This window comes from Lathyrus oleraceus, chromosome 5, assembly GCF_024323335.1.
Source record: "Lathyrus oleraceus cultivar Zhongwan6 chromosome 5, CAAS_Psat_ZW6_1.0, whole genome shotgun sequence".
NCBI classification, from domain to species: domain Eukaryota; kingdom Viridiplantae; phylum Streptophyta; class Magnoliopsida; order Fabales; family Fabaceae; genus Lathyrus; species Lathyrus oleraceus.
In genome coordinates, this window is record NC_066583.1 from 273,827,345 (window position 1) to 273,852,992 (window position 25,648).

The following is a 25,648-nucleotide window of genomic DNA, read 5'->3' on the forward strand; positions in this document are numbered from 1 at the left end:
CTAAAGGATGTTAAATGCGGAATGGAAAATATATGAAGCATTTGTATATATATTTAAACATATTGATAATTGATAATTTATTATTGTAGTTTTTTTTAATTTTTCTCAAAATTGATCAAATCAATGGTTATTTTTCAGTAATTGGCTATCATTCAGAAATCAAATTAAACAAGTGAATACTTTAATTAACACCATTAAGTAACTCCCCAGCCTCACTTCTTCATATCTCTCTCAATCATCCCTATCTCTTTTAATACTTCTCTCTCCCTTCATTACCTCTTAATATTTTCATTATCTTATGTCTCCTCCCATCTTCGTCATATAGATAATTACTAAAAATTAAGTTTTCTTTCTCTTTTACGTATTAGTTTTCGCTTGCCATATAGCATAAACACTTTCTTGAGGATTATGTTAATTTTCTTAATATGATGAACTCTGTTCGTTGCATTTTTGACATTTAAGAGACAAGGTTGGCTTATTAGTACTAACGCATGATAGTACCTGTCGCCAACTTAAATTCCTGTACGCAGAAATCACAGATTTCAACACAACCCTCGCAGGAGAAAAGAATGAAAAACTATATGGACTACTTCATTTAAATAAAGCAAGTTGATGCTACTAGTGAGACTAAAATGTGAAAATATCAGTAGCATACTCCTAGCTTCAGTAACAGAAATGGACAGTTAGTTAAATCACTGGATCATATATATTGTCCCTAAATTGAGGAATGATGTTCAAGACATTACACTGTACTGTGTTATCAATTCAATCACAATGAATATTTAAGTTGATAATTACGAAGCCAATCTTCACCTTTTTCATAATAATCCATCCTAGTGAATGTTTGTGTGTGGAAACCTGGAGTTGATGCATAAGCAGATGCACCACGCCATGCATCCATAACTGGATCAAGTGCTCTAATTATTTTTATAGGCGAACCACAGGGTCTGATCATCCGAATTCCAGCTTCGAGACGCTCAATGATACCGGGGAATCGAGAACTTCCACCAGTCACAAGTATGGAATTAGTCATTCTCTCTTCAAGCCTTTCGTCATTACATGATAACCTTCTCATTGAGACCCCAGCCATCTCATCTAATCCAACTTGATCAACCCCAATCCAGTTTGGACTGAACAAAATTTCAGGGCACCTGAACCTTTCGATCCCAAAAACAATCTGAAAATCTTCTTTTGTGAGCGGACGGACACGTGGCACCTCGGCAGGTTGGGAGCTACCTGTTTCTACCTTGGGCACAAATGTTGGATCCAACTCCTGCCAAACCCAAACATATCAGCATGATTTTTGAGTCATTGAAAGTCTTTTGATACAAGGAATCTACAAAAACCATGCGAAAACAGATGCGACAACACAATATAACTTTAGGTTAGGGTTCACATTATAAAAGACAAGACCTAACCTGAAGCCTCGAAGTGATGCGAGCTAGCTCTACGCTATCCTCATCTGGTTCCTCATCGTCGTCATCATTATCTTTGCTCATCAACTTGTAAAGTTGCCAATCTTCGTCTTTGGCACCAAATGTATCCTCGCCTTTTCCACGATCAAAGGCAGCAGTAGTCAGCAGGCGCATTCTCTCCCTTTGAGCAGCATTGAGTCTCTCACCACGGCCAACGCTACCCGCCAAACCATTTCCATTTGTGGAGGAACCTCCATTTGTCTTGAGCCGTTTACGTTGGTTAAGTTTCTCTGAAAGGTCGTTGTAACTGGCACGCAATTGTTCCACGTAAAGCTCTGGGTTCGCCCTACATTAAAAAGGTCCGAAAAGCCAATCAAAAACGTTTTAAAGCATAAGAAAGCACTACTATTTAGAAGTATTCAAGCTTTGTCAAGATTAAAGTTGTGATTTCCTAATCATTAAGGTAGAGACTTTTCTCTAATTTGTTAAGGGACGTAGTAATCTTAAACTAGACAGGTGATTGATCTCTGTCTCCATTTAGATTTTCCCGTTTTACTAAACTGAATATCATCTCTTGCTCACATAGATATGCAGCAGAGTAATTTTAATCAAGCTTGAATAAATTGAAGCATGGAACATACAGGCGTCTCTCCTCTTCTAGCTGTTGTTTCCTTCCTCTTTCCTGCTCTTCTTCCTGGCGCTTCTGTTTTAATCGCTGCCTCCCATCAGACATAGATTTGATTGACAACTGTTTCCTCTTTTCAAAAAGCTATCAAAAGAGTAAAACCCAATGAATATTGTCAATCTTGCAAGGCACGGTGAAAAAAATTCAAAGTATTTTGGATATTAAGATTGTGAACAAATGTGGCTCTGAGCAAAAAAATTACAAGCATGTTTAAAGGGTGTGAAGACAGGGAGTTCAATCTCACAACACACATGATTGAAAAGAAAAAACTGACCTGCTCTGTGGTCAGCATGTCATCAGGGACGTTTATAAGAGTATACTTCTCATTAGGGTCAGTTTTTTCAATTTCAGCTTGTTCGCTCTTTTCTTCACCTTTTGCTTTCCGTAAGGATTGCATATTTTTATTACGGGCAGATTCTACTTCCTGCCTAGAAACATAGCCAGTCTCTGCTAAGAATGATGGTACATCACTCTCTTGAACATGTCCAAGTTGATTCAAAAGAAATTCCAAACCACGTAATTCGTTTTCCAGCTCATTTATTTTTGATGACCTCTTCGCCTCAGCCATTTCCCGCAACCTTTGACCTTGTTTCTCTCTTATTGCTGCCTTTCTTGCAATCTCTTCCTCCGAAGGAGGCTCCTCAACTGGTGGTGGCACCCAAGGGAGCTGCCACATTTTGGTTTTTTCATCAGCCTCCTTCGCTCCTTTCTGTCAAACCATCATATGACGTTCAAGCCTTAGAAACAGCAGGGGAACTAGGACAAAGAAGAAGAACCTATTTCTTACCTGAAACAATCGAGCTTCAGACACGTAGTCCTGTGCAACATAACAATGTTCCATCTTTAGGTCTTCAACCTTTTCCCATGTAAATCTAGCCCTGTATTGAGAATTTAATAAGACATAAGAAATAATACATATTTAGGAGTTAGCTTGGTAATAGCAGAAGCAGGATGGTTTCATACTCACAAATGATAAGGATATTTAAGTGAAAGAAGTTGCTTTAAATAATCAGTCACATGGAATCCACCAATATTAGTACGACAACTTCCTTTATAAATTGGCTCCCCATCAACAAACTGAGAATATAAAAATAAATAAAGATTATTAGAATTATAAACAAGTATAAACACTTTACACACTTGGTAGGACATTTAAATCCTACCAGCCACTCTGCAAAGCAGCAGAATTCTCATATAAACACTTTTCAGCCTATTTATTTCAACAAAAAAAATTCATTTTTAAATAACAGTTTCTTTTACTTATTTATTTTCCCACAGTTTCTTTAACAATGTTTGTCTGAGGACTTTTTTAACTTGGGCCTTAAAATTAGAGTCCGGATTTTGTAAGGTTTTTTATAACCCGGCCCTAAAAAATCCGGTACCCATTATAGCTAGCCTGTATGGACTACAGATAGCCCGTATGGGTCCCCATAACTACAAATTCTAAAAATTATACTCCCTCCGGCCTTATTTATAAGCAAAAGTCTTCTGATTTTTTTGGCCTTAAATATAAACAAATGTCAACAAATCTATATGCATTTAATGTCTTTATTCCAAAAGTATCATTGCATTAATTACTTTATTGTTACTAGAGGAAAATTTAATTGAAGGTATACTAGTAATTGTGTTGTCTCTCTCACATAAAATCAAGAAACTTAAATGCACTTAAGTATATTTCTTAATAAGCGTAAAACTTGTCATTTTTGCTTATAAATCCGCCGGAGTAGTACTAATATTAATGTTGTTTCACTCAAAACAACACATTGAGTTTGCCTCACTACACTAAATTTTATCTACTATTATATTACATTCAATCTTTGTGTTAAATATTATACATTAATATAAACATTTAATTCATGTTTCACGTCACAACTTTCTCGTATTCTATTAGTTTGTGTTATAATTTGTGTATAATTTTGAACAATTTCAAACTTGTATAGTATTTAAAAACACGTTATAGTATTTTTTTTAAATACTAATATATAGTACTTAAAAACGTATTATATTGAAGTAATATATTTTATATATTGTATTTTATACTTCATAGATTTAAAAGACCCATTTAGGGCCGAGTATCTCGCAACCCGTATAAGACCGGGTTCAAGTAATATTTTTTGAGCCCATATATAAAACAGGGTTTCTTTGGCATATTAAATCTTTAATAAGATGCGTAAAACTTATTTTCTTCACGTATTAAATCCTTATCTAAAGCAACTAGCATAAAGCATACCGGAATCACATGGGTTGTAGCGAATCCAGGACACATTGCAAGACCATCTTTATCACAAACACTTCGTTGTTGGTTATATTTATAGCTGAATGATGCATCAACACCAAAAGCTTCCATGACAGAAAAGCACAGATAGCTTAGTTCATAAAATAATATGTACAATGCTAACTAAATAGATATGAACATGGATATGCAATGTGTTCAAGCCAGTAATAACTATGTGAAGATGTCAAACATGGTCTCCTAGAGCTTTGCATAGGTTTTCTTTTTCCTTTAATAGACCCGGTGGTGAAGATTGGGCATAAGGCTACAGGCAATGCAACACTTCTGTTTCAAAGAGATTAAGGTTTTTGCTATTGTAGGGCTAAAAAAGTAATAGTACCTATAGATGGAACTCCATAAGTCTCAAAAAGAAGTTCTGCCATTTTACTTCGAGACTGAACTGGGTTGCATACACATTCTGTGATCAGGATAGGATGATCAATCTGCTCTGGCATTAAATGTAGAAATATAAAAGAGTAAGTCAAAATAATTTAAATGCTAGAAGTGAAAGAAAAAAAAAGAAAAACATGTATTTACAAAACCAAGGAACTCCAAGTCCAAGGCAACAAAACGACATGGATCACTAAGTCTACCAGGTTTAGTACCATTGGAGCTTAATATCACTAACATGTCTCAGTAGCAAAGGTAACAGACAAAATGATCCGTGAAGTTTTTACACATGGCCATACCTCTGATCCTGTTGCACCCATCCGATCAAAAGCAAAGTCCAGAATCTAAAGATAAAACAATAAGTTAGTAATGTGTTCCTTGATATATGTTCAAAATTAATGAAGAATACACCTTAAGCTTCTGTACTTGAATGACCACATTCCCATAAAATGTAATATGGTACACCTCCCTAACTATTTGTTATGAACTTATGAGCCTACGGTTACATATTCCACCTGTGTCACCTTTAAAATGGGTCCTAGCGAACCTTATTGTCTCACTTCAATTCAATCATATGCTTCATAAGAGGAGAGAAATGCATCCTTTAATTTGTTCATACTATGAAAAGGAGCTTTAACACTGCCATATGCAAGGCACCATTGTTGTATGATAGTGCTAGGAATATGTAAATCCTTGAAGAAATACAGTGGTCTAACTCTAAAGAAAATTCTAAGTGCAGGATCTGTCGCAAAGTTTGAACTCTTCAACTCAAAAACCTATTTCCCTAGTTAGATATTAATTCATATTGCTTCTGACGTTCTTTTTGGTTAAACGAGCAACTAAACAGCACAGGAATCTCATTAGCTCAAACTTACTTTATAGCAATAAAACAGGAACACCGCCATCTTTTTCACACAAATACAACTTCCAATTCTGACACGTAGCCAACAAAACATACCACTACATGAATAGTAAATGCAACCTCACAAGCACACAGCACATAGAGCAGAATCAAAATAAATCAGACTACCATATGAACATTGAGGAATTATATCATAAACAAATCACAAAAGTATCAAAAAAAAAAACTCAAAAACCATTTCCTCCTGAGCTCACATAGTTGTATCAGGAAAACTTACATATTCCATTATTTCAAACTGGAAAACAACATCGCTGTCAAATGCTGAGCGTGGTCCAGAGCGAGTACAGTCAAAGTATTTCAATAATGCCGGATCATGGTCACCAACAATGGTGACAGTTTCTCCTGTGTTACAAAATGTTAAAAATTAACCTTCAATTACTCAATAAATCCAAACATTTGTCATTATGGTTGTTGAATATAAGCTAATATAAACCAATGCAAACAAGAACTATCATAAAAGCAACATTCTTTGACTACAGTAATTCAGATGAAGAAGAACCAAAAGCATGGAAGATGTGATACCTGTGGCTTTATGGCGTGGCCTTTGAACAATGTTGCGGAAAACAACACGGGGTTCAGCCTCACCTGCCCATCTAAAAATTCACCAAAAGGAACAAAGTAGAAAGTTAAAATCACAACCCCGTCATGAAATTATTTGAAAAAACAGAACAATTAGGGTTTCATCTTTTTGAAGTGAAATTAGGGTTGGAGAGAGTACCCGATACGGAAGTAGGAAGCACCATTGTCAATGACGATGGGAGTGGAGGAACTGAAGCGATTGTAATCTGATTGACGCTCAATTTTAGAGATGAAAGGCATTGTAGAGTGAAGCAGAAGAAGAAGAAGAAGAAAGAGCAAAGTTTGTTATCTGTTTCATGCGAATCGAGAAGTTGCAGATGGTGGTAAACAAACTAAGTACCAAACATGGTGAGCCCCGACCCGATTGGGCGGGTCGTTGGAGTCAAGTTGTGTTGCTTTTTGCTGACAGTTATATGGTTTGTAGGGAAAAACAATTTTAATTGATTTTTGTTAATTAATTAGATTTAATTGAACTACTAGCAAACTCGAGCCTACGGATGAATACTAATATGAAATGTATATTTATTTTTAAAATGTCATAAAATTAAATTAAAAAAAAAACAAAATTCATTAGCTAAAAGAGTTAATTATTTAAAAAAGAAATATAAGTAAATATGAAAGATAAGAAGATCAACAAAATATGTGTTTACACAATGTAATTGTTTTATATGCACATGAGAAGATCAACCAAAAATTACATACTTTTTACTAAAATTAACGTATTTTTTATCTAAAATTACGTTTTTTTTTATCAAAAGTTATAATGTTTCGCCCATAATAACATTTTTTAAGAATTGTATATTTTCATTATGCAACACTTTATTAAATGTTGCCTATTTTTGAATTCAAATTTACTATAATATTTTACCAATATTGTCTATTTCTGAATTGAAACCTCCTGCAATAGTTCACAAGTGTTTATTTATGAATTCAAAAATTAACATTCATCGGCATATTTTCTTGTTATTTTAGAACACACTCAAGATTACTAATTATTAATAATTTATCACAATAACATCATTTATGAAAATATTTAGCTCAACAATATATATTTTACATATATAAAAACACTTAAATCAACAATATATTTATTATAGTATTTGTAATTGCACGTCATATATTATCTTTTTAAAAAATAATATCAAATAATAAATATAAAAAAGATGGACTAGAAAAAATATATAGTAACACTTATTTTGACCACTACTAAAAATTTTATGAAACTTTCATAAACTTAGAAAATATAATAATTGTGAAAAAAAAATCTTCTTTATTTAAACAAAATCATATTCTATATTATTAAAAACATATTTAGAGAAAAATTAACAATTTTTTTTTAGTTTTTTTCTACAAATAAGACAATTATTTTATAATAGAGAATACAATTTTAAAATATCTACCAACTATTTTATTATAATTTTCCATAATATTTTTTAAATACTTGAAAAAATGATCGATAAATTTGTATTTTTTAATTTTTAAATCCGTAGTTTCATTTTTCTCATTTCATAAAATGAGATTATATTTAGAAAGAATGACAAATTTGTATTTTTTTTTTAAACGGTATTCACTTATTATAAGCACCCCTAACATTTTTTATATATTTTAAGAAAAATGATCAATAAATTAAATAGGTCTATTTGTTTGTTGATCTTTAAAAAAACATTTGTATATTAATATATGTAGCTTCAAATTTTTTTTCATATTTCCAAAATAAACTAGAAGTATTAATAAGAGATTTGATTGAAATTGTTGAATATTTTAATATAAATTATTAAATATTATAAAAAAAATAAAGCATGTGAGACTTACATTGTTTATATGTATTTCCTAATTTATAAATTAGGTTTTTAATATTCAACTTACATATTTTGCTTCAAATTTCAAAGTTTATGTAACAGGTTCTTATTTTTATTATAATAATTATTAATAATAAAAAATCAATTTTAATGTGGTCCATAGTTTTGGGATTTTAGTTCTGAAAAGGGTATGATTTATTTTGGTTTTAATGTAAATTGATATAACCATTTAATTGGATGGTTTAATTAGGTGGTAATGAGTTTTAATGGCTTTAAATTCTTGATGGTAGAATCAAGCCTATAAATAATCTTTGGTCCCCAAAGCACTCGCGGGAAGAACAAAGCTTTCAAAACTGACAAGTCACAAGCCAATCAGAAAGGGAAATTCAAAATACCACCGCAAGGTGATATTAAGAAAGAAGCAAAGTGTTACTTCTGTAAAAAGGGAGGACACATGAAGAAGGAATGTCCTGTATTCAAAGAATGGCTTGAGAAGAAAGGTAATTTATTCTCATTTGTTTGTTATGAATCTAATATGACCGATGTTAATATTAATGTCTGGTGGTTTGATTCTGGATCAACAATCCATATAACAAATTCCTTACAGGGTATGCAAAACCTAAGGATGTAAGACCCCAATTTTGGCCCTAAGATCCCTCATGGCCCGTATCATCTCATATCATAGCCTCAAGGATCATTGCATGCCTTTGCTTCCCTCCTAGTGGGTAGGTTGCCTTGTGTGTGTGGTTCTTGATCACCAAGCATGTTTTGCATTTGTATATTATTGCTTTTCATATGTTTATCATCCAAAAAGTACAAAAATATTGTCAGTCTAACCTTGTTGCTTGCAGTTGAAGCAATTATCAGCAATTAGGTCAAAGACAGCAACAGTCAGTCAAAGCAATGGATGATGGCCATTCTTGCAGAATTTGGGCACCATGACCAATAATCAAGAGTTCATACAACTTGGGACATCATTGGAAATCAAGGTCTCAAGGGATTAGGGTTTGAAATTCATCAGAAGTGGTTCAATCATGCAAAACCCTAGAAAAGTCAACAGAAAGTCAAACTTGGTCAACCGGCCATTTAATCAGTGATTTTATGGATGGAATTGATTTGAAGGAGTTCATTCATGTCTATACAAGCCTCATATGTCATGTCCAACCTCATCATGGAAGAATTTGAAGTCAAACAGAAAATTTCCAGAAATGGAAACTGGACCTGTAACTGAAACTTACCAAAAATGGAAACTTCTTGATCCTCAACTTACATCATGATAAAAGCTTCAAATGAATTTTTGCCCAACATGAAAGTTGAAGATCTTGTTCTCCCATTTCCAAAAAGTCCAAGAACTCTCAATTCCCATGTGTGGTTGGCAAGTTATGATCGAATCGATTTCAGAAAATCTTGAACTTCAGAAGGCCATATCTCCCAAACCGTTTGGCCAATTTTGGTGGGGTTTTTTCCTACAAGTCACATTTGATCCCCTCTTTCCAAAAATATAAATTTCATGTGCCAAAACTTCACCAATCAAAATGGTATATTTTGACATTTCTCATTTAAATGCAAGTTTGACCAAGAGTTGACTTTTTGATATAAACATTTTTTCAACATTTGGCCAATTGGGAAAGCTCAGGAATATCATTTAGAATGTGTTTGCAAACTCATTTTGTGCAGCACATGTGAATCCATACTTGGTTGCTTGAATTGTAAGAAAAGTACAAGTTTCACTATGCTACTACCATACTCCCATGGACCTTGCCATGCTTGGTACTTCTAGCAGCATTCTTGATCATTCTTCTGTCACTTTTGAAGCCTTATTATGCAGCCATACTCCAATAGTACATATGGCCATATTTACTTGCTTGGAATTAGGGGAGAAAGGACATGTTTGCAACAAATCCAATCCATGAACCATACTTGTACTACCTCACATAGCAGATCTTAGGGATCTTATTTTCTGTCATTTTGAGGGCTATTGGCTGCATAACAGAAAAAACTTCATTCGGTAGAAAATGATCCTTGGCCATTTTAACCAAAAAGCTGTCAAAAACTTCAAAAAGAAATAAAATCCTGCTAATGGCCAACAGCAGAGGGAACAGCAAAACAAAAACCTCATGCATCAGATTTCTCTGTCATCTTTGAATACAGTTTGGCCTGAGCAGTAGCACAACAGAGGAAAAACCAAAAAAAAACTTCACTCCAACTCATCCTAACTGCTCTTACCCTGCTATCTGCATCTCACTTTTCCTGTCCAAGCACAACAAACCAACCCTGCCATGAAAAACCAGTAACACCCTCCCAAATCACACCTTGCTATTTGGCATTTGGTTTTGGTCTGTCCAAAAAGACAATGGCATAAAAACATCACATAGCAGACCAGCAACAAAAAGCTCTGCTCCCTCATCCTACAACTGCCCTCATTTTCTGCCATTTGCATTCCAATTTCTTCTGTCCAAAACCAACAAACTAAACTGGCTTGGCTAAAGACCATTTTCTTTCCTCACCTTTTTTCCTGCCATGAAACCAACAGCAGGCCAGACACTTGCCCTCTGACTTTTTCTCTCAAGCCTCACCTTGCCATTGGACCATTTTTGAAACCCTGCAGTATCCAACAGCATAGGATAAAAAAACCTGCCACAGACCAACCTTGCCAACTTCTAATAGCAGCAACCTAGCAACCTTCATTTGCCACACTGTCAAACCCTGCCTTGCAAAACTCAAAAATCCAAGAGTTGCATTCAGTTTGTTTTCGCATATTCTGTCCAAGCATAATGAACCAAAACCTGAGCCATTTTCTGTCATACATTAAAACCTCAGTATAACAGACCAAACACTCACTCCCTCATTCTTCTCTCAAACCTCACCCTTGCTATGCATTTCTGTTTTGCTGTCAGGAAAAGCACACAGAAACTTCATTCTCCTCTCTCTTGCATTTTTTGCATTTTTGCTCGAATTGGAAAAATCATCAAAGACCACAAGAAACCTTTGTTTCCTTCATCATTTGGACCACATTGTGAAGCATCTTGAGCCCTTAAATCCCAACTGGAAGTTCCTCTTCTTGTGCTGCTTCACCAAGATACCTCCCATGGTAGATTGTGATTTACTTGTGTCCAAGCATTCTTGAGCTTAAAAAACTTCATCATCCATCAACATAAAGCACAAGGAAGGTCTGTTTCGAGCTGGAAACCTCCAAATAGCCCTGTTTCACATTTTGCTTCAAAACCAAGTAAGTAATCAACCTCCATTATTTGCCTTGCTATGCCATGTTTATGAAAGGTCCTTGAATGCTGATTCTAAAATGCTATGCCTTGCTTGAAGTGGTGCTCTTATGAGAGAGAAATCTGAATTTCTTATTTTGTGTCCAAATGCATTTCTGCTCGATTTATCATGCTTGCATTAATTTGATGAGTTTTGATGCTATATTCTTGTTGCCTATTGCTTGATGATGCTGTTGGTACACTTAATTTGGAGTTCTGGGCATTTTGATTTTCGTGCTTACATGAAGATGATGATCATGCTGTTACCTTGAAACCCTAGCTGCCCAGAAATTTCTCATGTTTGTCTTGGTTTTGTTGTGTATAACATGTTTGCATGAAGAACATTACTACTGCCAGGTTGCTTGTTTGAGTTTGTTTATGATGATTACATGATGATGAATTTATGCTGCTGCTGTTCAAACTTATGCCCTGTCCAGAATTTTCTCATGATTTTGTTTGGTTTGTTGTTAATGTTGCATAATGATGTTGTTTAGCTGCCATGAGGATTGCCATGATAGAATTTCGATTGATGATGATTGATGAGCATGATGAACATATGCTGCTGTTTTGAAACCCCATGAACATTGCCCAGAAAATCCATGAGAACTATGTTGTATGCTGTTGACTGCTTGCTGTGTGAACATTGCCAAATGCTATGTTGTTGTGTGTTTGTTGTTTGAATTTGTTTGGATGTTGATTGAACTTGTATGAAGTTTCAAAACCATGCTGTTAAACCCTAGGGTTTATGTTGAAAACCCAGAATTTGAGTTGGTTGGCCCGTGCACTGTTCCATTGGCTGAGAGCCAATGAGAACATTTCCTCACACTCACCCAAAACGCACAGTTTAAGTAAGTGAGCTCAATATTACACAATTGCCACTGCGCTGACCTTGTTGACCATTACTTCATGTTATCTTGTTCATGTTCATTCCATTATTTCATCAAACTTCAACAATTTATTTTTAATTCATTTCAACTCCAAAAATTCTGATTTTTTTTGCATCATGTTCACAAGAATGTCTAGTATTTGATTGTGATTTTTAATTAATTTTCCATTGGCTGGATTTTAATTGATAATTATTTTCTTGACATGTATGCATAATTGACACCTTTTGCCATTTCTTTTGTGAAATGGTCATGACATATCCAATGAGCTTGAAATTTTTTGTGGTAAAACTAGACTCATTCATCTTCATTTTGGTATAAAGATTGTGCATTTATCATTTGTGGTTTGCTAGATATGATTTTTTGAACTAGGGTGTGACAATTTGTGTCACACCAATGATGTGCATCTTCTTGATTTTTGTTCATATACTTCCTGGCCTCCAAATCACTTGAAATTTTGCATGAATGATCTATCACATGTCTAGTTTGTGTATGAATTTTCTTGGAATTAATGATGCTGTTTTCCATTTATTTGAAAATTTCCTTCCATGCTTAGTCATTTGTTGACTTTATGTGCTACACATTGCCATTTCATTTGTGAAATTCTCACATCATATTGTATGACCATGAAATTTCATATGTGATAACTAGACATCTCAAGCTTTGCATTGGTGTTAATCTCACTCATTTCTCTGCTGTTTTCAATTTGATATGATTTTTTGAAGTTGACCCATGTTTGTTGACCTTCATTGTGCTTACTTGAAATTATGTTGACTTCATGATTTTAATTGACTGCCTTCCTCTCATCCAAATGCAATGAAATTTGACATGCTTGCCATGCTAGGTGTTAGGATTGAATGTGATTTATTTGATAATTTTTGAGATTGTTTGGGTTGACTTTTGAATGAAGTCTCGCTGTTGACCTTTTTGTATGCTTCTCTTGCCATGCTTTGCATTCCTTGGTGTATGAAATGACAATGGTGCATGATTTGATTATGAATCCAATTGAGATTGCTTCTTAAATGTTTGAACATGAATTGGGTTGACTTTTCTTTGCTGTTTGACTTTTTTCTTTCACCTTTGACCCTAGGCTAGTCCTAGTGGTCTTTTGAGCTTACATTTGAGCTATTGTTTCAGGTTAAGCACCAATGCCTCAAAGACCATTCATATTTGATTGAGTTGGATCATATATCACGTGCTAACCCTTGTTTTGTAGGTTGACTCATGTAACTTGAGTCTTTGTGCCTTGCACAATTGGTCCCTCTGTGGTTGACTATTGGTTCATTTCCTTTTGATTTTATCTGTTGAACTGTTTACTAATTGGTTTGCCTTTTTAGGTACTTTAGTTGCTTAAGTTCTTTGAACTTGCTTGCTTTGCTATTTAGCATTTGCTTTGAGGTATAAACCTTTCTTCTTCATGTAGTCTGGAGTCCCGGTCTGTTATTTGACCGGGCAAACTGTCTGAAGTCCTCCTTAAGAGGCAACGCCTGTGTGTGTTTAAATTTGTCCTAAGCAGGAAAAGTCCTCATTTGAGGCAATTGGTGGAAGGTAGGGATAAGCAATCTATCCCCCACTATTCAGTGTGTCCTCTCTTTGCTCCCATTATATGGTTGAAGCATTGAGATAAAAACCCAAGATCTAATCGAGTCAATAAAGGGGAAAGAGTTCCATCTTGCTGAACTCCCCCACTTTCTATTATTTGATGCTCTCTCTGATCTGAGATAGAAGCAATGAGGCACACCCCTCATCTCCTATTCATCTGCTTCACCTTAGCCTCTCAATGGCAAGGTTAAGAGCGACCTTCACCTATTACAGTGGACTTTCAAAGTCAAACCCTCTTGTGTGAGCCCCCCATTGTTTGGCTATAGAGTGTGCTGTTTGCTATTCATTGATTGATTGATTGCTTCATATGCACTTGTTTGCCTGTATGCTATGTGTAACACCCTTCTAAATACCCCAATAATTTAATTAAATATCAAAATACAACATCAGAGTAATTATGCCCTTTAAGGGTGTCACACAAAATATTCTCACCGTTCAACAATATAGAGGTCATGCTCTTTTATTAATTTCAAACTTAAACAATTGCATAAAACACAGCGGATATAATTTCATCAATCATGTAAAACATTACATGGAAAATGGTTCTCAACCAATAATAAAACATTCCAAAACAAGTTAGGACAACCCATCCCGATGTTACATCTATCAGAGCACGACCCACTACGGAGACTACACTAGACTCCAATAATTAGCTCCTACTCAACTCATTTCTCGTTACCTGAAAAATAAGTGTAAGGGTGAGTTCCTCAATCATTATAACGAGCATTATACAACATTATGTAATGTTAAGTAAATAACGCATCAAATCACCCTAACCAGACCACATACTCAATAACAGCAGTATCAACTCAAACATCATACTTAACAATAACATATAGCATATGTATAATCTCAACCATACTCAATGACCACACAACAATACCAACATAAACACACGTGTAATATTGGAATACATCCATTCATATTACACGCCATACATATATTATGCAATGAGACTCCATGCATGCGGTACCGACTATGTTGTGAACATATAGTTCAACCTCACCGTCCAAACCCAGGCACGGCTACCAAGCTCACTAGTCCCACTTATTTGAGACATAGTGACTCACTCACTAATTCCTCACCATGGGAATTAGCTACCACCCCAAATGGGCCATGAAATGCACGCTAATCACCTAGCATGCAAACAATCAACAACAGTCCAATAATGACTAACTCACTAATTCCTCACCATGGGAATTAGCTACCACCCCAAATGGGCCACAATGTGCAAGCTAATCACCTAGCAAATGCAACATCAACAACAATTCCAGAATAGACACATGCTCACACTCTAAGCCACAAAACAGTCTATTCACAATGCACACATAACTGATACATTCACAGCATCATGCATACCATCACATATCATCAACACATTTATCACGAACGCATATCATATCATGCCATATAATCAATCATAGTATTAGCACACTCTACTAATACCTATGCTACTCAAAACAATGGGAAATGATCCCTACAACATCATATCTCAGCTAAGTCACCTCACTCAGCCTAAACAGCCAAAACTGCACAACCACAACACAGAAAAATCTCCATTCTGCCCATACGCGTATTGCCCATGCCATACGCGTATTGCCCACACCTGACCAAAGTCCATACGCGTAACGCCCATGCCCATACGCGTATGCTACGCGTATCACATTCCCATACGCGTACCACCAGAGACCAAAACACGTTCAAAACCTCATCTCTTTCACTCATACGCGTATGACATACACCATACGCGTACCACATCCAGGGATATGCGTATCACACGCGTATGGCGCGTACCAGCACCAAAACTCCCTCTTCCAAGCCATTCCATACGCGTATTGCCTAGTGCCATACGCGTACCAGCCCATCTCATACGCGTATTGCCTAGTGCCATACGCGTATGACCAGAGACCACAATTCCAGATCTGTCATGGTTTCTCTGCTACGAATTCTCAGATCTACACTTCCACAATCCAATTTTTCATACACTTTCGTTCGTTTTATCAATTACAACTCAGATACATTCAACTCCTCAAATCGCTAACCTTACTACATCTAATTCCTACGAATTTCATCGATTATCATTCAATTTCGTTCATCCCAACATTTCACAGATTTTCAACATACATCAATCCAATCAGAGGTAAAACAATGATTATTACTACCCAGTACATATCATCATATAATACCCTTTAACCGATGATAAACCCCCATTACCTGAGTTAATCCGGCAGCTTCCGAGCTCCAAGCTTCTCCTTCCTTCAACCTTCGTTCTCTGGCTTTTTGCCCTTTCTGCCTCTTTTCCCTTTTCACGTGAAATTCACCTTTTACCAAAAATGGGATTTTTCTAAATTCCAACTTATATATTATTCCAATAAATAATTATCCCAATAATTATTATTCCAAAATAATAATAAAATAAAAATAATCCAAACATCCAATTATTCAATTAAATTAATAAATAAAATATTAATTTAAATCAAATAATTAGCTTAGTTTAATTGGGGTGTTACAACTCTCCCCCACTAAAAGAGTTTTCGTCCTCGAAAACATACCTCAAGCGAACAACTCTGGATAAGACTCCTTCATCTTACTCTCCAGTTCCCAAGTCACATTGCCACCTGCTGGTCCTCCCCAAGCTACCTTCACCAAGGCAATCTCTTTACCCCGCAACTGCTTCAACTCTCGATCCTCGATCCTCATAGGTGATGTTTCAACAGTCAGGTTATCTCTCACCTGTACATCATCTATTTGGACTACATGCGACGGATCATGAATGTATCTCCTCAACTGAGACACATGGAAAACATCATGTAAGTTCGCAAGCGACGGCGGTAAAGCGATACGATAGGCTACCTCTCCTATCCTCTCCAAAATCTGATAAGGACCAATAAATCGAGGTGTCAACTTCTTCGACTTCAAAGCTCGACCAACACCAGTTATCGGAGTAACGCGAAGAAACACATGATCTCCCTCTTGGAACTCAAGTGACTTCCTCCTCTTATCATGATAACTCTTCTGACGACTCTGAGCAGTTCTCATCTTATCCTGAATCATCTTAATCTTTTCGGTAGTTTGTTGAACAATCTCCGGTCCAACCACAGCACTCTCACCGGACTCATACCAACACAAAGGTGTCCGACATCTCCTACCATACAAAGCTTCAAACGGTGCCATACCAATGCTCGAATGAAAACTATTGTTGTAGGTAAACTCAATCAAAGGCAAGTAACAATCCCAAGCACCTCCTTTTTCCAAAACACAAGCTCTCAAAAGATCCTCTAGTGACTGAATAGTCCTCTCAGTCTGACCATCAGTCTGCGGATGATATGCAGAACTCAATCTCAGCTTAGTTCCCAAAGCCCTCTGCAAACCTTCCCAAAACTTCGATGTAAATCTAGGATCTCTGTCCGAAACAATACTCGACGGAATACCATGCAAGCTTACAATCTTCTCAATATACAACTCGGCTAATCTCTCTAACGGATAATCCATTCTGATCGGAATGAAATGAGTCGACTTCGTCAATCTGTCAACAATCACCCAAATGGCTTCAAAATTCTTACTCGTCCTCGGTAACCCAGAAACAAAATCCATACTGATACTATCCCACTTCCACTATGGAATAGCCAACGGTTGCATTAGCCCAGACGGCTTCTGATGCTCAATCTTCGACTTCTGACAAGTCAAACAGGAATAAACAAAACCCGCAATTTCTTTCTTCATTCCCGGCCACCAAAATAACTTCTTCAGATCATGATACATCTTCGTAGCTCCAGGATGAATACTCAAGCCACTACGATGTCCTTCTTCCAGAATACTCTTCTTAAGCTCAGTAACATCCGGAATACACACCCGATCACCAAATCTCAAAACACCATTCTCATCAACTCTGAATTCACCACCTTGACCTTGATTCACTAAAGTCAACTTATCAACCAAAAGCATATCGGATTTCTGACCCTCTCTGATCTCATCCAGAATACCACTCGTTAACTTCAGCATTCCCAATTTAACACTATTGTGAGTACTCCCACACACCAAACTCAAGTCTCTAAACTGCTCAATCAAGTCCAATTCCTTAACCATTAACATAGACATATGCAATGATTTCCGACTCAATGCATCAGCCACTACATTTGCTTTACCCGGATGGTAATTCAAACCAAAATCATAATCCTTCAGAAATTCTAACCATCTCCTCTGTCTCATATTCAGCTCTTTCTGATCAAACAAATACCTCAAACTTTTATGATCACTGAAAACCTCAAATCTTGATCCGTACAAATAATGCCTCCACAACTTCAGAACAAATACCACGGCTGCCAATTCTAAATCGTGTGTAGGATAGTTCCTTTCATGAATCCTCAGTTGTCTCGAAGCATAAGCTATAACCTGCTTATTCTGCATCAACACACCACCTAAACCCAACAATGAAGCATCACAGTAAACTTCAAATGGTTCCGACGAACTCGGTAATATCAGAATAGGAGCAGTAGTCAACCTTCTCTTTAACTCTTGGAAACCTTCTTCACATTTTGAGTCCCAAACAAACGCTTGCTCCTTTCTAGTCAACATTGTCAACGGTAACGCCAACTTAGAAAATCCCTCAATGAACTTCCTATAATAACCAGCCAAACCAAGGAAACTTCGAATCTCAGCAACAGACTTCGGAGCTTCCCACTTAGATACCGCTTCTATCTTAGAAGGATCAACAGCAACACCACCTCTTGAAATCACATGGCCAAGAAAACTAACCTCTTCTAACCAAAATTCACACTTCGACAGTTTAGCAAATAACTGCTTTTCTCGCAGCACTCCTAAAACCACTCTCAAATGCTCAGCATGCTCTTCTTCAGATTTCGAATACACCAAAATGTCATCAATAAACACCACCACAAACTGATCCAAGTACGGATGGAAAATCCTATTCATGTACTCCATAAATACTCCAGGCGCATTAGTCACACCAAAAGGCATTACAGAATACTCATAATGTCCATACCTCGTTCTGAAAGCAGTCTTCTGAATATCCTCAGTTTTCACACGTATCTGATGATATCCCGACCTCAAATCTATTTTACTGAACACACTCGCACCAACCAACTGGTCCATCAAATCATCAATCCTCGGCAAAGGATACCGATTCTTGATCGTCACTTTATTCAGTTGCCTGTAGTCCACACACAACCTCATAGTACCTTCTTTCTTTTTAACCAACAACACTGGTGCACCCCACGGTGACACACTCGGACGAATAAACTTCTTATCCAACAGATCTTCCAACTGACTCTTCAATTCAGTTAACTCAACAGCAGACATACGGTACGGAGCCATCGATATCGGTCTAGTACCAGGTACCAAATCAATCGAGAACTCAACTTCACGTTCTGGTGGTAATTCATTCACTTCTTCAGGAAACACATCAGGAAAATCACACACCACTGCTAGATCACCAATCACCAGTTTATCTTTAGCCTCCAAAGTCGCTAACAGCATAAACAACTCTGCCCCATCTGCCACTTCCTCATTCACCTGTCTTGCAGATAGAAATAAACTCTTTCCTTCCTCAATCTCAGGAAAAATCACAGTCTTATCAAAACAATTGATAGAAACTCGGTTAAACACCAACCAGTTCATTCCCAAGATAACATCAATTTGCACTAGTGGAAGACACACAAGGTCTATCCCAAAGTCTCTACCAAAAATACTCAAAGGACAATTCAAACAAACTGAAGTAGTAGTCACTGAACCCTTCGCAGGAGTATCAATCACCATACTTCCAAGCATCTCAGATATCTCTAACTTAAGTTTCACAGCACAATCCAAAGATATAAAAGAATGAGTCGCACCTGTGTCAATAATAGCTACAAGAGGAAAGCCATTAATATAACACGTACCTCGGATCAACCGATCATCTGCAAAAGTCTCAGAACCTGATAAAGCAAAAACCTTGCCTCCTGACTGATTTTCTTTCTTTGGCTTAGGACACTGTGGACTGATATGACCCAACTCTCCACAGTTGAAACAAGTCACAGTCTTCAACCGGCAGTCTGCAGCCAAGTGACCACCTTTTCCACACTTGAAACATTTCTTCTCATTACTGGTACACTCATGGATACGATGCCCAGCCTGACCACATCTGTAGCACTTAGCAGGAGCACTAGAATCTCCCCCACTAGGCCTCTTCATCCCACTCTGCCTCTGAAAACCTTTGCCAGCTGCATACGGTTTTCCACGTTCAATCTGATTCTTGCCTTTCCTATCAACCCTCTGCTGATAGCTCTCAGCTCTGGCCTTGGAATCCTGTTCGAAAATCCTGCAACAGTCAACCAAATCAGAAAACACCCTGATTCGCTGATATCCAATTGCCTGTTTGATCTCGGGACGCAACCCGTTCTCAAACTTCACACACTTAGAAAATTCTCCAGCAGCCTCACTATAGGGAGTATAATACTTTGACAGCTCTGTGAACTTAGCAGCATACTCAGTTACAGACCTGTTACCCTGTTTCAATTCCAAAAACTCTATCTCCTTCTTTTCTCTGACATCCTCGGGAAAATACTTCCTCAGGAATCTCTCTCTGAACACCGCCCAAGAAATCTCAGCATTTCCAGCAGTTTCCAACTCAGTGCGGGTAGCAACCCACCAATCATCAGCTTCTTCTGACAGCATATGTGTACCAAACCTGACCTTCTGGTTCTCAGCACACTCAGTTACTCTGAAGATCCTCTCTATCTCCTTCAACCACTTCTGAGCACCATCTGGATCGTATGCTCCTTTGAACATTGGAGGATTGTTCTTCTGGAACTCACTCAACTGACGAGCAGCTCCCATTCCCATAACATTCTGATTTCCTCCAAGCACTCCAGCTAGCATACCCAGAGCCTCAGCAATTGCAGCATCATCTCTACCTCTTCCAGCCATCTCTATTCTGAAAACCCAACAAACCAAAACAATAAGTACTGATAGGGTTACACAACACCTATCCCGTACAGGGGAAACAGAATAATTACGACTCGACACGACCGACTATGCTCTGATACCACTAATGTAACACCCTTCTAAATACCCCAATAATTTAATTAAATATCAAAATACAACATCAGAGTAATTATGCCCTTTAAGGGTGTCACACAAAATATTCTCACCGTTCAACAATATAGAGGTCATGCTCTTTTATTAATTTCAAACTTAAACAATTGCATAAAACACAGCGGATATAATTTCATCAATCATGTAAAACATTACATGGAAAATGGTTCTCAACCAATAATAAAACATTCCAAAACAAGTTAGGACAACCCATCCCGATGTTACATCTATCAGAGCACGACCCACTACGGAGACTACACTAGACTCCAATAATTAGCTCCTACTCAACTCATTTCTCGTTACCTGAAAAATAAGTGTAAGGGTGAGTTCCTCAATCATTATAACGAGCATTATACAACATTATGTAATGTTAAGTAAATAACGCATCAAATCACCCTAACCAGACCACATACTCAATAACAGCAGTATCAACTCAAACATCATACTTAACAATAACATATAGCATATGTATAATCTCAACCATACTCAATGACCACACAACAATACCAACACAAACACACGTGTAATATTGGAATACATCCATTCATATTACACGCCATACATATATTATGCAATGAGACTCCATGCATGCGGTACCGACTATGTTGTGAACATATAGTTCAACCTCACCGTCCAAACCCAGGCACGGCTACCAAGCTCACTAGTCCCACTTATTTGAGACATAGTGACTCACTCACTAATTCCTCACCATGGGAATTAGCTACCACCCCAAATGGGCCATGAAATGCACGCTAATCACCTAGCATGCAAACAATCAACAACAGTCCAATAATGACTAACTCACTAATTCCTCACCATGGGAATTAGCTACCACCCCAAATGGGCCACAATGTGCAAGCTAATCACCTAGCAAATGCAACATCAACAACAATTCCAGAATAGACACATGCTCACACTCTAAGCCACAAAACAGTCTATTCACAATGCACACATAACTGATACATTCACAGCATCATGCATACCATCACATATCATCAACACATTTATCACGAACGCATATCATATCATGCCATATAATCAATCATAGTATTAGCACACTCTACTAATACCTATGCTACTCAAAACAATGGGAAATGATCCCTACAACATCATATCTCAGCTAAGTCACCTCACTCAGCCTAAACAGCCAAAACTGCACAACCACAACACAGAAAAATCTCCATTCTGCCCATACGCGTATTGCCCATGCCATACGCGTATTGCCCACACCTGACCAAAGTCCATACGCGTAACGCCCATGCCCATACGCGTATGCTACGCGTATCACATTCCCATACGCGTACCACCAGAGACCAAAACACGTTCAAAACCTCATCTCTTTCACTCATACGCGTATGACATACACCATACGCGTACCACATCCAGGGATATGCGTATCACACGCGTATGGCGCGTACCAGCACCAAAACTCCCTCTTCCAAGCCATTCCATACGCGTATTGCCTAGTGCCATACGCGTACCAGCCCATCTCATACGCGTATTGCCTAGTGCCATACGCGTATGACCAGAGACCACAATTCCAGATCTGTCATGGTTTCTCTGCTACGAATTCTCAGATCTACACTTCCACAATCCAATTTTTCATACACTTTCGTTCGTTTTATCAATTACAACTCAGATACATTCAACTCCTCAAATCGCTAACCTTACTACATCTAATTCCTACGAATTTCATCGATTATCATTCAATTTCGTTCATCCCAACATTTCACAGATTTTCAACATACATCAATCCAATCAGAGGTAAAACAATGATTATTACTACCCAGTACATATCATCATATAATACCCTTTAACCGATGATAAACCCCCCTTACCTGAGTTAATCCGGCAGCTTCCGAGCTCCAAGCTTCTCCTTCCTTCAACCTTCGTTCTCTGGCTTTTTGCCCTTTCTGCCTCTTTTCCCTTTTCACGTGAAATTCACCTTTTACCAAAAATGGGATTTTTCTAAATTCCAACTTATATATTATTCCAATAAATAATTATCCCAATAATTATTATTCCAAAATAATAATAAAATAAAAATAATCCAAACATCCAATTATTCAATTAAATTAATAAATAAAATATTAATTTAAATCAAATAATTAGCTTAGTTTAATTGAGGTGTTACACTATGCATTTATCATCATCAATTGCCATTAATGCATGATCATCTCATTTGCTTTTGTGATGCTATCATTGTTGTTTGCCCATTGAGGACAATTGTAAGTCCATCTCTTTTGGCCATTTGCTCCTATGATATGGAAGGATAGAGTGTAAGACCTCATTGGTCACTCATAGCTTCTGTTTTGTTTGTTTGATTGTGAGGAAGCAATTGTAAGTCCCTGCAAGTTGGCATTTGCTCTCCTGTGATCATGTTGCATTGTTTGATTGTATGTGAGGATACAACTGTAAGTCCCTGCAAGTTGGCATTTGTTTCCTAGGACCATACTGTGGATGTTAGAGTAAGCCCAGACAGATTGGCATCTGACATCCATGTTTTGCTTTTGTTTATTTATGTGAGGATGCAACTGTAAGTCCCTGCAAGTTGGCATTTGCTTTCCTGTGATCATATGTTGGATATTGGTATAAGTCCAGACAGATTGGCTTCCAACTTCCATTTTTGTTTTGTTTTAGGATCGTGGTGTAAGACCATTGAGTGGCATCCGGTATCCAAGTTTCATTTTTGTTTAGGAGATTAGTATAAGTCCATTGAGTGGCCTCTGATATCCAGTTTTGTTTTAGGAGATTGGTGTAAATCCATCTAGTGGTATCCGGTATCCGCTTTTGTTTGTGAGATTGGAGTAAGACCATTGAATGGCATCCGGTATCATTTGTTTGCTTACATTATTATTATTCATTGCCTATTCCAAAGGACACACTTGAATCATCTTCTATATGATTTCAAGAAGTGAACCTTCTAAGAAGTTTTACAATTCCATCCTCATCCATTCATCATTCATTATGTCCTAAACCTTTTCACACGTTGATTTCAAACTTGACATAGTTATTGTGCAAACATCTTCATGTTTTCAAACTAAAAACCTGGACTCAAGTCCTTGACTTTTTTCAAACTCTTTTCATAATACTTCTTTTGAATCAATCTTAATCATACTCTGACTCCATTTTCATAATTACAATCAATTAACTCCACTCATTCACTTGTTTTGGCTGTGTCCATTAATCTTTTCATGCATTAGCCATAGGTTTCAATTATCTTTGTGGTTGATGTAAATCTTGCCTATCCTTAGTGAGTCGACAGTAAGACTTCCGTACTAAAAACAGGGTTAACCCCTCCAGTACGTCGAAGCTATCCTCGCATGGTGGATGTTGTTTTTGGTCGAGTGTTCTCCCATTGATAATGAAAAGCCTCAGTGCTTGTGTTTAAAACTGAATCCACCAACTTTTGGAAATCTTTTAGCCGAACTACGGCGTTTTGATCCTTACCTTTGATGGAAGGTACGTAGGCAGCGGGTTCATCCGTTCAAACCCAATAATAAAATTGTATATTCTTTTCTCATCATCCCAATCATGTTTGCACAATACTTATGTCATAACAAATAACAATTTAGTACAACAAGTGTGAAAAGGGCTCCCTAGGAGTACCTAGGACGTAGTGGGTGCCTAACACCTTCCCATTGCGTAATTTACCCCTTACCCAGACTCTCTGATCTTTTTATTAGTTTTCTACGTGTAAAACTTCTTAGGCTTTTGTTCGCTTTTTAGCCAGTCCTTTGGATAAATAAAAGTGCGGTGGCGACTCGAAAATCATTGTATGCTTTGCTTATGGTTTAATCGATAAATCATATAGCGACGAATACACCGCTACAGAAAAGTGGCGACTCCACTGGGGATGCATCGATCCTTGGTGGTATTGCCTGCTTTTCACCCTTGTTGTGCTATATTATTATCTGTTATTTGACATATTTTTGTACAATTTGGGATGACTGTATTGATTGTAATGTTTGAATTGCTTGATATACAATTGCTGTTTGCTTTGGTGATCTGTGAGATGAGTTCTATACCCGAACTCGAGTGCTCTCTAGGATAGGAGAATGGCATAGTCCTGTTGACTGGTGTGGAGTATTCCTTAGCCAGTTGACTTGCGAGCCCATTCACTTGGTGGAGGTCATGTTGGATTAATAATGTCACACAAGTCATTTGTGGTTAGGCATTATTCTTTCAATCATGTGCCGCAGAAGCCAAGGACCGTAGTTTACCAAACCCATCTTGGCCTATTTTTTAGGACCGTAGTGCGGAGGTCGTTCAGATGTCAGTTCTGATACGATTGTCACGCGATACTACACTCATGAGAGTTTCTCTTGAGAATATTCTTGGAATACGAGTATTCGTTCCTCCGATAATATTCGAAAGATGGAACGATGATTATGGGAACCTCTGATAGAACATGTCTGGCAGGTTTAAACCCTAGTACACTCCCTTTGGGTGGTTCTTAACCGAGACTCCATGCTCGTGACTCTCAACAAACCCGTGATTCGTGGTTGAGTCGTTCAAACATTGTTAATATCAATGGATCCCGGATCAGGTGTAAAACCTAAAATCCACCAAAGCGGCTGGTTGATATTAAGAATGTCTGAGCCGGTTCATGTACCGTTAATATCAATGGAACTTGGGTGTCGATAAGGTGAAAACCTAAATCCACCAAAATGGATGATTGATATTAGGGATACATAGAGCTTTCCCACGACCTTTGTTTGGTGTGCTTTGCTTGATCCTTGAGTGTG

The 25,648-nt window shown here is 37.2% G+C and overlaps 1 protein-coding gene across 2 annotated transcripts; it reads right to left on the bottom strand.

Moving 5' to 3' along the window:
• Positions 1-683: 683 nt before the first annotated feature.
• Positions 684-6,686, bottom strand: LOC127083827 (actin-related protein 5). Of its 2 annotated transcripts, XM_051024164.1 has the most exons (12): positions 6,403-6,686; positions 6,207-6,277; positions 5,902-6,026; positions 5,062-5,106; positions 4,713-4,815; positions 4,331-4,440; positions 3,068-3,177; positions 2,888-2,978; positions 2,375-2,809; positions 2,057-2,184; positions 1,419-1,761; positions 684-1,273 (listed from the first exon to the last, which is right to left on the bottom strand). In XM_051024164.1, exons 1-12 carry the CDS (start codon positions 6,501-6,503, stop codon positions 770-772), a joined length of 2,166 nt encoding a protein of 721 aa, XP_050880121.1. In that variant the 5' UTR covers positions 6,504-6,686; the 3' UTR covers positions 684-769. The 2 variants fall into 2 exon arrangements, with proteins under 2 accessions (XP_050880121.1, XP_050880122.1); XM_051024165.1 differs by lacking the exons at positions 6,207-6,277; positions 6,403-6,686 and having other exon boundaries at positions 4,713-4,820; positions 5,902-5,992.
• Between the last annotated feature and the right edge of the window lie 18,962 nt (positions 6,687-25,648).